At 50.1% G+C, this 12,886-nt stretch overlaps 1 protein-coding gene across 23 annotated transcripts in view; it reads right to left on the minus strand.

Annotated features, from left to right (window-relative positions):
• The window catches only part of neb (nebulin), a 162,125-nt gene extending 151,143 nt beyond the window's left edge, over positions 1-10,982 (minus strand). For 18 of the 23 annotated variants that reach the window (XM_039755201.1, XM_039755182.1, XM_039755187.1 and 15 more), the window contains exons 1-4: positions 10,964-10,981; positions 10,224-10,310; positions 9,124-9,197; positions 5,070-5,129 (exon numbers count right to left, since the gene is read on the minus strand). In XM_039755201.1, coding sequence (XP_039611135.1) covers positions 5,070-5,129; positions 9,124-9,177 — 114 coding nt within the window. In that variant the 5' untranslated portion in view covers positions 9,178-9,197; positions 10,224-10,310; positions 10,964-10,981. Of the gene's footprint in view, positions 1-5,069; positions 5,130-9,123; positions 9,198-10,223; positions 10,327-10,963 lie in introns of those variants that run through there. The other 5 variants (XM_039755194.1, XM_039755193.1, XM_039755183.1 and 2 more) reach the window with 4 other exon arrangements.
• Between the last annotated feature and the right edge of the window lie 1,904 nt (positions 10,983-12,886).

Here is a 12,886-nt window from a genome sequence, read left to right on the forward strand (position 1 = left end):
AGTGGGACACTAGCAGGATGCTGCAAAGATCTACACAGCCCTGTCGTGTCCCTGCAGCAGAATCGGTGGCACTTTGGGCAGACATCTTTCAGACGGCGTCACAGCACTTTGCTCTTATTTTGTTTACAAGTTTTTTTTGTGATTTTTTAGGCTGCTGAGACCAAACGTCCTATTTGTGTTTACTTTTGGGCGCATTTTTAGGTGCTGAAATAACTTCAAACCTTCCCCTGACACCATCTTGGGCTTCCATGGCTGCCACCATTTTGTTTCAAGTGCATTGCTACACCAGGACAATCCAGAATGGGTGACGCGTGACGTCACGGTAGCGCTGATATGAAAGTCAGCATCGTGAAGTCTCTGCTTGCCCAAGATTGCGGATCCAAAGACGATCCAATCGCACGAGTTTACGGAGCTCTTTGCTGTATTCATTTGTGCTTCTGGCTCTTTCAGCTACGAGTTTCGATTAACGTCTTGGCTTAGCCACTCACTCTCGGCTTCTTATCTCATTTTTGATCTCCCAGCTCCTGTTCTCTTAACAACACTGGCAGTACACAAAGCAGGCATCAGGGCATTCTGGGTGCACGCCCAGGGGCCCGTGACAACAAGGAGCCTAATCACAAAACTCGATGACACGCTCGAGGGTCCGCACACCAAAAGTAAGAGTGGCTGCATGAAATGACCGACGTGCCACCGTCCTGCATTGTTAGAAGTACGGCCAGCGCTATGAAGGAGCTCCGCTAACAAAGTCATCTAGGGGTCTGTAGGGGTCTTAATCCGGGCGTGGAGCAAACGTACGAGACACGACGGTCAGCCATGTGAGCCAAGCAGCTTGTTGTGTCAGCAAGCCGATGAGGTTTTGAGGGCAGAGAAGAACAAAAGGGACAGAAACAGAGTCAAAAATCACAAGTGACAAACCAAACTCGTAGTCAGAAGTCACTTAATAACGACACGCCGTTAGTATTCAGCCACGGGACATTGGGGACAACTCGGCGACTCTGCTGAGGAAACGACCTTTCAGCCAACCTTTGAACTCGCCGCATTGACGACCTCTGAGGACACACCCCTAGAAACGCAGGCTGTTGTCGTAACGACAGGAGTTCAAAATGGCGGTGACCGCCCTGAAAACAAGTAGCAGCCAAAACTGCACGAAAAAAATTCCAACAACCAGTGAAGTGGGCAGAAGAATTGAATTTCAACACCAGAATGGAGTTCAGGAGCAGAAAAAATCAAACCAAAAAACACGTCGGAAAAAAGGAAAGATAACAACACATCACAATGTCATCTCGGGACCCTCCGAGTTCTGGGGGTCTCCATGTACAACTGTGTGAGTGGCAAATCCCTGGAGATGATCTAAAATATTCATTTGTCTCATTCAGCTAAGGACCAACGGCGAGTCAAACTCCTGCTGTCAGTTCATTCACTGCGTGGGCCTCGGAGACAGCGCCCCCCCCCACCACATACGCTCTACTGACCCCCAGTAAGGAACACACTGGGGGTGTGGCTACAGGTGGGCACCGCCCGCCCAATGAGAACTCGGCACATTTCTAAAGTTCTATTTTACCATATAGCTGCCCTCCATCCCACCCCAGGATGGCATCCTAGAAATGCCAATGGGCTCCACATTCACGTTATGCAAATTAGAATTCAGTGCAAACATCCAGGACGTGTGTTTGTGCCGCATGTCTGCCATCCCACTCTCATTCTTATGCCAGTCTCTGCCACTTTGGTTTGTGACTTTGTAATTTAAAGTGCTGCACAAATATTGAGAATCACAGACTTCCTCCTCCTCCTCCTCCAGAGCTGAGGTCTACCAGCAGAGCAGACGACATGCAGTGGACGAGAGCAAATACAACAAGTGGCACTGTGTGCGCAGACCAGGTGGGCACAAAGACAAGCGGTGCAGGTGACGAGCTTCAGGACACGGCCATGTAACGTCGTTAATTATTACGATTTAACACACGACGTTTGAGGCACAGGCAGTTAACACAAGGTAACCAGCACCACGGCACACGTCTGAGCTCCACCATGAGGCTCCACCATGAGGCTCCACCGAGCGTATTTATGGTCCAGTTCTCTGGGGATGAGGATTCAGAAACACATAAAACCCCACAGAGAAGACCCCTCCACCATGTCCTGTGTGCACACGTAGCCCACCACGGCCAAACCTTGAAACCAAAACTCAGACTGAACTTGTGCTTTAAACGGAGGCTCTCCATGATGGGTCCATGAGGTGGGCAGCACGTGAGGAAGGACAAAGATAACGTGAGAGGAATGAACTGAGACCCGCAATCGTCTGATGAATTATTTGAAAAGAATACACGGCCCAGAAAACTGGCATTTCTTTTGGTCACTCGTCCTGCGGTGTTTGTAGGGACAGCCGGGGACGTTTTTAATGTCATGGTGGGCTTTAATGGGCTCAACACAATTTCGAAATGACTCTCAAGTATGTGTTAAAGTCTTTCTTGTTGTCGTCTTTTCGTTATCGTTCATTGTTCTCTCTTGTTTTATAATATCGTCATCTATGTTTACTGTTTATTTCCTCGGGTATTTTCTGCTAATTTGGTTTTATTTCGGTTTGTTCAGTTTCGTGGTGTCAGAGGACTTTCTGTTGTGTTCCATGCATTGTGTGGGCGGCTCCTCAAGAGGCGGGGCCACCTGCCCTATAAAGGCTGCTGGGAATTGCAGTCCGGGGCGGGTCATTTTGAGAGCTCTGTGCTGATTGGTGTGTTTTGTGCTCGTCTTTCCTGATTTCCTCTCCGCACTCATCTGTAGAGACGTCGCCCACGAGGACGCTGCTTTTCTACAAACTCTCTGTCTACGTGGTAGAAACTGGCACAGCCTCCTTCATATTCTCACTGTAACTTGTTCTTTGCTATTCTTGCCGAGTCCTTTTCTTGTTACTTTCTCGTTGACATTTCTAAAGCACTTTGAGCTCCTGGACATTCTGTGTATGTGCGATAGAAATGCAGTAAATGCTTTTGGCGTCTTTGTCGTTTTTTTATCAGGATTGCCTTTGGCGACTTCTTGAAAGTGTTTCTGTATGTTTTGTTAATGAGTGTCCCTTTGAATCCAGCTTTGCAGCCTTGTCGTTGCTCCAGCCGGAGTTCACACGGTTCTGCCTCTCACTGGACACATTTTAAGGTTTTTACGATTCCCTTGTAATATTCATTTTAAAATTAAAAGCTTGGCCTCCCATCTGAGGCCTACCCAGACCTGAAGCCCCCTCTTTTCCTGGGGCCAGGCTTGCCTCGGGGTGACACTTGGCTGTTTTGGAGGCCTCACCCTTTTGTTAATTTGGCTGCCAGAGCATCCATCAGGGTTCGCTCACAACGGCCAAAAGGTTTCTTTGTCAAAACGACAACACTTGAGAGTTTTTTTAATTTTGTTTGCTGGTCCCTAAAGACGCCCGTGGCGTCACAAACTGAACACGTGACGTTCCATTTCCTTTGGCCCCCCCTCATTACTGGTAGCACAGGGCTGGTAACGGATCGATGGTTAAAGGGTCGTTTTTGGGTGTAGCGCTCCTTTCCAGTCTGCTTGTGTTTGAACGAATTCCCAGACGTACTTTCTATGTGCACCTTGGGTGACGTAAGGGAGTCGACCAAACTAGCGGCAGGATGAGAAACTGGACCTGAATCAAGACAAACATCTTTCACTTCATTATCTGAAGAACAAACACAACCCTGGTGGGTACCCAGTGTGCCCTGCGTCTACCAGCGCGACTACGGATTACCGTGTTGAAGTCCGATCACCGAATCGACTCCTTGTGTCACTCTGAGTCGGTCATTTAGCCGTTAGCCATCCCTCCTAGAATTGGCTACACAAATGTGCCGTGTAGCACCGCGTCAGCTTGAGACCCTTCGGCTGGACTCCACAAGGAGTCCCCCGGAGCACATCACTCCATGTCTGGCCGCTCTCACTGTGGTCACCCTCTGCCCAGGTAAAGGTGCTGCGAGAAACAAAGGCCACCTGACCGAATCCATTCCATTTGTCAGGGGACAAGGACGACCCACAATGCAACAGCACAACACTCACACAACCCGAGAGGGCCTGGCAGTTTCCATGCAGCCACACGCATGCAGCACAACATGCAAGTGGAAGTCATGGCGCCAGTCTCATGCGCTCGCTGAACGTGAGCGGCACTGCCAAGCGGACAAAAAGGAGACGAGCAGCCTGAGCTAGCAGAGTAAACTAACAGATGGCGCACCTCCATTGTGAAGTGAAGGCCATTTCAGTTTTTTCAGTCTGTTAGCCGCTGATTGTGATTTATTACGCTTGCAGATTATTCCTGATGATGATGGCTTCTGCCAGGCGTCCTCCACGAAGGGGCGCCTTAGTGATGTCCCCCTCAAAGCCTCCCGTCTGAAGATTTCACCTCTTGGATTGTAAGTAAACGTCTAGACGGATTTTATTGGGGGGTCAGCAGTTTTGTTACTGAGCCGAGGTGCCTACAGGCTGGCATGAGGGGGACACAAAGTGGCCTTCAATGGCCTTCCCTGATGCCGGGTTGTTGTGACACATCCACTTGGTGTACTTCATTTGAGTGACCCAGCCATCCACCTTCTGAAGCCGTGTGTGTGGTACCACAGTCTTGGGGTGGCGTAGTGTGCCAGGCACTGAACTCCAAGCACTGCCAGGCAGCGAGCTCAACCTTTAACTTTAAAAGCCCTCGGCCCTTCTGATGATATAACGGAGTAGAAAATCAAGAAGCTGCGCCAACTCCAGCTGATCACCAAGCTGACTTGTCGACCGGAGCGAATCGTTACGCCAAATGTTCAGCACTGGCATCTTATTTCAGCCGTGACCCTCCTCAGAACGGGCCAACTGGCATTTTCATACCTGCGGTCGCCCTGCCTGCACCAACCTAACATTCTGCTGGGCCGCAGCGGGATAAGCCAAGCATGTTGGGAGAATGTGGGCACAAATCGAGCCACTTTAGGGGGCCACAGAAAAGCCGCGTCCATGCAGTGTGGAGCCATAGCTGGAGCAGACGTTTCTGAAGGAAACCCCAAAACACACAAGCGCCTTTGCAGAAGCTGCGCCCGTTGTTGGCAGAGGTGCCCATTTACCTCTGTGGTGCTGGTGGTGTGCGTTTCATACACGACCTCTTCTGTGCTCTCCACATAGTACTATAAACAAGGGACAAACTGCATTGCTTCAAAAAGAGAAAACACGGAAATCCGCTTCGGCTCCCTCCGCTCTGGAATGGCAGCTACGGGTTCAAACAGTGAACTTCGGTCCCAGTCAGCCCACCCAGTCGGTCACGAGGGTGATACTGGTGTGTCGTCCGCGCCACGGCACGTGGGCTCTGCTGATTCTAACGGCCTCTGCTGTTCACGTGTGTCACGTGTGTGTGTGTGTCACGTGTGTGTGTGTGTGACACGTGTGTGTGTGTGACATTGTCACATCCTTTGTGTTTAACACGCTTTGTAAAATTCAGTTGAACTCGTTCGATTTCCACGTCTCAGGTCCTGTGAGTGACCCTGAGTGTTACTTCTGAATGAACGGAAGAGATAAACGCGACACAAGATGTTCAAAACCTGGACCACCAGGACAGCTCCTGCTTGTGGATGACTGCCCGCTCCTGGTGCCCGTGACTTCACACGATGAGAATTCACAGTCGGGTGACGTGACTGAGTGCCGATGACAGCAAATCCTGTGCACATCAAGGGCTGACCTTCACTGGTGGGCACAGAGATGCGCTCATATCCCGAGGGGCTCCTCTGTCAGTACGCTGGCATGAAGTCCGCCAGAGCTGTGAGTTCAGTCAGCTGCTTAATCCCTGGATAATGGCTGGCACATTCCTGTCTGCTTGTTTTTGAAAATGGGGGCACAGCTGCCACCTGAGGGCGCTTGTGATTGACCATGTGAAACTGTCACCCTCTCTGCGGGTCTTTATGGTCAGGGCAGGATGGATTAGGGACCAGCGGACCCCAGTATGTCAGCTGAAAACCAAAACTAGAAGTCGTCAACGCTAAAACTCTGAACTGATGTGTGGCGCGGATCAGAAATCGAGGAAACGGAACTTGAGAGGTCACTACAACAACGGGTGACCAGGAAGTGCACAGTCACCGTAATGACATCACCTGTGGTGCCCTCCTGGTCACTCTGGGCACCGAACACGACGTGAAGAGACAGGAAAAGAACCTAAAATTCAACTTGGCGCGTGAAGTGAAAATCAGCAACATGAGAGGAAAAGAAATTTGAAAAACTCAACAAGACGTCTGGAAAATTCGGAAATGACCACAGCAGTCAGCTGGCCGTGTGAGCTGGCATCGGGTAAATGCCCATCTGAGCTGGCTACACAAAGAGGGCCCAAAAAACAAGAAAAGTGAACGTCAGAGGCCAAAAAAACCTTACAGGATTGGCGGAGGTGAAAGTCTTCATCACGCTCGAGAGCCGCAGACCCTCAGGCCTCTGAACGGCCCCTTCACCGTCGCCCCGACTCACGCCACACCTTTCGTTATTCTGAACGCGGCACTTCGGCCACAGGCACCGTCGCGTTTCGATGTTTGCCCACTGTGTACGCGCCGTGACGGGAATCCCCCCCTGGCAGCCTGCAGGGCTTGTTCCTTATCCCAGAATGCACCAGGTTTACGTAGAAGAGCCAATTCCAGAGCGGAGAGCATCCAGAAAGTGACATCAGCGGCCACAGACATCTGAGGGCTTGGCGCACCACGGCGGGTTTGGCTTCTAAAATGTGAGACCACAAAGGATTCCCACAGTTGGGGGGCCACAAGTTCATCTTGATGAAAAACCAAACTGGCAAACCCCAGAAGTGTGTGAGCTCCGAGGGCTCAAATGCCAGGCCCTGAGCTGCCACCTCCAAACTACCGATGCGTCCAAAGCCGAGAGGGATCCGGGCCGGTGGACTTGAACCCGCCGTGGTGCCGCCAAAGCACTCAGTGCTGTGTGCCGAGTGACAGAATGCACCAAAAGTCATTGACATTGAGGGAAAAATAATGGCAGTGAAGTCATTATTTTAACAGGACAGAGAGTGGCACAGAGTGGCAAAATGCAAAAGGAGTTAGTGACAACCTGAGGAGAGAAAGTCAAAGTGCGAGAACAACAAATGAGGACAGCAATGCCAGAGAGACAGAATCACATCAGAGGGAGAAAGGGATGCCATCTGCACTCCGCCCGCTGGCACCCTGTTAAAAATAACAATAGCAGCAGACAGCTGGCAGGGTGGCAAAGGATGGGCAGCTGCTGCGCACTTCAAAAGGCTGGACGGAGCTTTCAAACTCCTAAAGAGGCCGAGTGGCGTCACCGGGTCCGCAGTCAGGCGATATTTTTGGATTATTCTTCACCCGCTCTAAAATCTTGTTGTTTAGGTCACCCGCGCTTGACATTCAGACTGCTGGGCATAGAAGCAAATAAATAAACAAATAAACACACCGCCGGCTGCGGGGGGGCTCAGCAACAGGGGGTCTGAAATGGCCGGGCGTGCGCTGGCAGAACTGGACGTTCATTTAGAAGGTCCGACTCCATTAAGGGCTACGGCAACCCACCGTGAGACCCCAGTGGTGGGCACCGTCCCCCTCAGTCCGACCGACCTTCAGCTCAAATGTGCACCTGCCATGGCAAGGAAAACCTTCATCTGTCACCCGCCTGCCCGCTAAAATAAAGACGAGGTGGGCAAAGCGAGGGATGGGGCCGAGTACACCCTCAGTTATTAAACATGGCGTCAGTGTGGCATACACACATGGGGGGTCCGGGGGGCCGACGTCACTCAGTGTTTTTGTTGGATTTCATTTTTAATTTCATTGTCTTTTCATTTTTTGACTTCTTGAATTCTTTTTGCCTGAATTATCTTTCTAGTGGTTCAGGTTTGATTTTCTGGCCAGGGGTTTCAGTGACTTCCCTTCCCTTTGTGACTATGAGTTTCGGGGGCTCCCCTCGACTGGGGGGGACGCTCGCCTTTCTTTTGGTTTGAGACACGACTGCTTTTGTGTTTCTGCGTCTTCCTAAAAGGCCGTCAGGCCGTGAGCTCCTTTAGTAAGGCGGCCTGTTTACGTGAATGTTTCTGATTACATCTTCTAAGATTATACATTTGCAAACATGAAGTGATGCCAGCGTTGTACTCTGGGCAGCTGGGCTCGATGTTACTAAGCGGGCGAGGACGGCGCCACACGTGACACGCGCACTGCTCAGCCTCGCATTCGTCTCTTCTGCGTTTCTTTTTTATATTATTCTATCGTCCAAATGCCGATGAGCGTCTTTGGATTTCCGTCTCCGCCATTTTCACGTTTACGCAGTCGGGAGCACCGCCCTCTCCATCGTCGTTCGTTCGTTCAGCCATTTGAAATGACCGCCCAGCCGCTCCTGAAGTCGGCTGGTGGCGTTCTAGAAAGTTCTCGTGGAAAATGAAGCAGCTTAGCGGCAGGTTTAAACTTTACACGATAAGGCACAGCCGTACATCACACGCTGTACAAAACAAATACGCGCATCTGAGCCGACTCGCGGGCCGTGCAGGCGCCATTTTGTTTTCCTCGTTTGAATCACAAGGCTTTACAAGACGACACTTTAACAAGTCGGCCTTCCTTGGAGTGCAACGCCTGAGGATTTAGTACCCAGCGCCATGGCAGGTGCCCTCGGGTTCTGTTTGACTTGCAGTGGCGGCCAGGCAGGTGACAACGAACCGAATGTCGGGCAGGACGTCTGAAGATCGTTTGTGTGATAAGCCCCCCGGTAACGGGCCCACCTTCACGTTCTCCCCGATAAATCACACATTTCAACCACAGCAGAGATCCTGCAAAGGTCTCGCGCTGAACAGGCGGTGGGTGACAATGGGAGCTGCCATTTGCTGCTCAGGATGACCTTATTAACCCCGCGTGTCACCTCATCCTGACCTCCTAATGGAAAGGCCCCTCTATAAATAACTCGGGCTGAGGAGACCCTCGATATCATCAGCCATCTGAGAAGATCTGAGGGGACCTGGGGGGTCATTAAGTAACCACGGAGTAGCAGAGGACCGGCCGGCCAGCATCCTGTGGGGGCCGAACACGAAGAGACACAAAAAACAGCAAGAAGAGGACTTGGAGGACCCAAGTGGGCTGCAGTAGCAGACCCTCAGACTGCCACCTCATTTACATACGGCCACCGAGAGTAGAGACGCCTTACCTCGACACCTTCATCCTCATCGTACTCATCGTAGTCGCCATCTTCAGTTTCCATCGCAGTAAAGAATTAGGAACCTGAGGGTCACAAGAGAAACAGCGTGAGGCGCACAGAGGATTTGGGTTCAAAACGGGGGGGAAAATTTAACATGTAAGACGAGCCCACCTAAGAGATTTGAAAGGGGCTTGAAACTGGGCAGACAAAAAGGAAACAATATAAAAGAGAGAGAGCTTTCACACACCCTCCGCCAATCATTGTCATCTGAAGTAAAGATCTGAAAGGCGCTATATAACAGATAGATAGAAAATAACAAAGGCAGGCAGACAGATAGAGAGAGAGAGAGAGAGAGAGAGAAAATAATCAAAGATGATAAAGAGAAAGATAGAGAAATGAGGAAAGGCACTAGAAACACAATAGATAGATAGATAGATAGATAGATAGATAGATAGATAGATAGATAGATAGATAGATAGATAGATAGATAGATGAAAAGCACTATATCAAATCAAAATCAAATCAAATAGCCTTTTATTGTCAATTCACTATTTGTGCAGAACATACAGGAAAATCAAAATACTGTTTCTCTCTCAACTTCGTAGTACAATAAAATATAAAAAGTATAAAGTATAACATATAAGATCAATAAAATTAGGGTTAGGGTTATAATAGATAGATAGATAGATGTGAAAGGCACTATATAATAGATAGATAGATAGATAGATAGATAGATAGATATGAAAGGCAATATATAATAGATAGATAGATAGATAGATAGATAGATAGAAAGGCACTATATAATAGATAGATAGATAGATAGATAGATAGATAGATAGATAGATAGATAGATAGATAGATAGAAAGGCAATATATAATAGATAGACGGATAGATAGATAGATAGATAGATAGATAGATAGATAGATAGATAGATAGGAAAGGCACTATATAATCGACTATTCTAAATGAAATGCAGTCAACAGCAGACAGACAAACACTGAACATGAATGCCACACAGACATGAAAGGCGCTATATAACAGAACATCATTAAAGAGACGGGCTCTGGAAGGCACTGCTCCATCAAATGCCCACCTGGTGCCCACGTACCGTGAGACGCTGATGCCAGCTGCTGTGTGCAGAGCGACGTGACGTGTGGTGGCTCAGCCCTTTCCTCGTTCCTGCAGCACTTCAAACCTACCGGAGCAAAGCGGGGTGAAGACAAATAAGGAGCCGAGAGACCACCGGCGTTGCTTTATGGCGCCCTGCACCCCGCCGCCCTGGCTTGAGACTTTTTTGTGTGCCTTTTCCAAAGGCTCTCTGCCTGGCCTGTCAAACCCTGAGTGGTGACACGCGTGACATCCGAGACGGCGGGCAGGCCGGCATGAAGACTCGGGACAGCTGCTCGGGGGTCCTCAAGTTATTTGTCGTGTAAGCTAATGCCGGCTGGTGATTGGCCGGTTTTGTTTAGCTGGCTGTGCTGCAAGTCCTTGTGAGGCTGCAGGTTAAATTTAGGCACACATTTTGCTGGCCCCTCTTTTTTTTAGTTCAGGGCTCAGAAATGAAGGGTAAAAAGCCCCCCAAACCCCAATGTAAACCGAAGGCCGATTTTGCAGCTCCGTGTCATTCATTAGCCACCAAAACAAGCCGACTGAGGTGAGGATGGCAGCACATCCAGCTCACCTGAACTCGTCCCCGCTGACCACACAGTGGACACCACCCAGCGAGGGGCTGCCCCTCAGGAATAACCCTTAAGCTGGCACCCAACGGCGCCCACCGCTGCCACCCTATGTGGAGTCCCTTTCCAGCTCACCCAGATGGAGAAAAGAAAAGCGCGAGGCCAGACTTACCAGTGACTTTCCAGTAAAAGTTTTCCAAGCAGCCCAATCCACCCCAACTCTTCCCTCCCAAGAAGCGCTGGGTGAGAGCGCCCAGCTGTGCCAGCCTCTAAAGGATCACATGGCCCCGGCAGCCAATCAGCATGCAGCTTTCTCAGGTTTCACCGGCTAAATATACCTAACTGCCCCCTCTTTGGAAGACCACCTGTTCAGCAAATCCTTGAAAAAAGAAAACTGCTAATAATAATAATAATAATAATGAGCAAAACATCCAGTGGGCATAAAATTCAAAAATCAGAAAAAACAAGAGTGCCAAGGTGCACTGTGGGCATCATGACACCACACCGAGTTAGGGGGCCACACTACAGGCTTTGGGGTCCTCAATGAAGCCCTCAGTCGAGGGGTACAAGACGTTCAGGCCTCACTCCCCCTGGTGTCTCCTTCCAGAACTGCAGCGGCCCTCCTACCTGCACTTCTGCTTGTGGCCTTCTGCTGCATTCTGCTGTCTCATTTGGTGTCCCTCGATGACATGGATGGTGTGTGGCCTGCGTCCCAATCGGGGACGTGGCTCAGGGTGCTATAGGGTATAAAATGAAGCCACAAAGATCATTTGACTTAATTAATCCTCAGGATTGTGCGACCCCAATTCTTGACAAAGGAGGATCAGATCTTGGCCTCCAGGATGACATCAAGGACATCGGTGTGACAATTGTGGGTGAGTGTGAAGTACTTCGGTGGGCATACTGCTGGTAGAGGTGTTGGTGAGGCCAGCAGAGGGCACTTAACCTGTGGTTGGAATGTCATACTGCAGTGATGGGGACACTGGGCTGTAAAAATAATGAGATCTACACCAGAGGTCCTGACTCTCTGCGGGCATCTTACATGCCCCTCTGTCCTGGCTAAACTGCCCATTCTGGCCCCTAATCCTGTCCTGTCTCTGATTGGCTAATCACCCTTTCAGCAGCTAATGTGTGGTGAGTGTCCAGAGGCAAAATGGCTGCCGTCATCATCCAGGTGGGAGCTGCACGGGAGTGGTGGCCCCCCTCACTCTATGTATAGTGCTTTGAGTTGTGAGAAAGGCGCTATATAATGTCACTCATTATTACTACTAATGCTCTTCATTTTAAACACTGCAGTCAGTCAGGTCTCCTCTTCATCTCTGTAAAGACTCGTCCCCTGTAGCCCCCCATAATCAGCCCAGTTGCTCTTCACTGGACCTTCTCTTTATGGAGACCCAAACTGCACCCAGGACTCCAGATGAGGCCTCACCAGTGTGTTGTAAAGCCTCAGCATGACCTCCAAGGCGTCAAGGCGCTATATGGCCTGACATTCTGTTAGCCTTCTTCATGGCTCCTGAGCACGGTCTGCCAGTTGAGACCACTGCGACTCCTAAGGTGGACTTTCAGCTTCAAGACCCCTCACAGTTTTACTTCTCACGTGTCAGATTTTATATTTACTGACACTAAATGTCATCGTCCACACCTGGCTGCTGATTCTCGAGTACCTGCCGGACCACCTCACTTGTGCAGCTCGTTCCTGATGTTCCGGTTAGCCCCCACACTGCCCCCTGCTGGACGCGACGTTCTCAACGTCTTCCTGCAGCGCCGTTTTGTTGTCCTCGTGAGCGACGCCATTTTGTGTGAAAGCGTACCTGCTACGCCGTGTCCAGGGCGTCTCCTCCGGCCGCCACTACATCGCAGGTTCGCCTTCACGGAGGTCTTGTCGTCTTTGTGTTTTCCGTTGATTTTCTTTCTTATCGTTCCCCTTTCTTGGCGTGTGAAGCCTCAGGAGGAGGGTCCAATGGGTAGATTTTCGTCCAGTCCTGGCCTCGCTCTCTCGTCGTTTCCCCTTCACTTTGACTTTGGGTGGTCCACCTTATTGTTGGTTTCAGCCATCTTTTTCCACTCCTGGCAGGAGAGTCATCTGCAGAACGTG

The sequence above is a fragment of the Polypterus senegalus genome, chromosome 6 (genome assembly GCF_016835505.1).
Source record: "Polypterus senegalus isolate Bchr_013 chromosome 6, ASM1683550v1, whole genome shotgun sequence".
Taxonomy (NCBI): Eukaryota; Metazoa; Chordata; class Cladistia; order Polypteriformes; family Polypteridae; genus Polypterus; species Polypterus senegalus.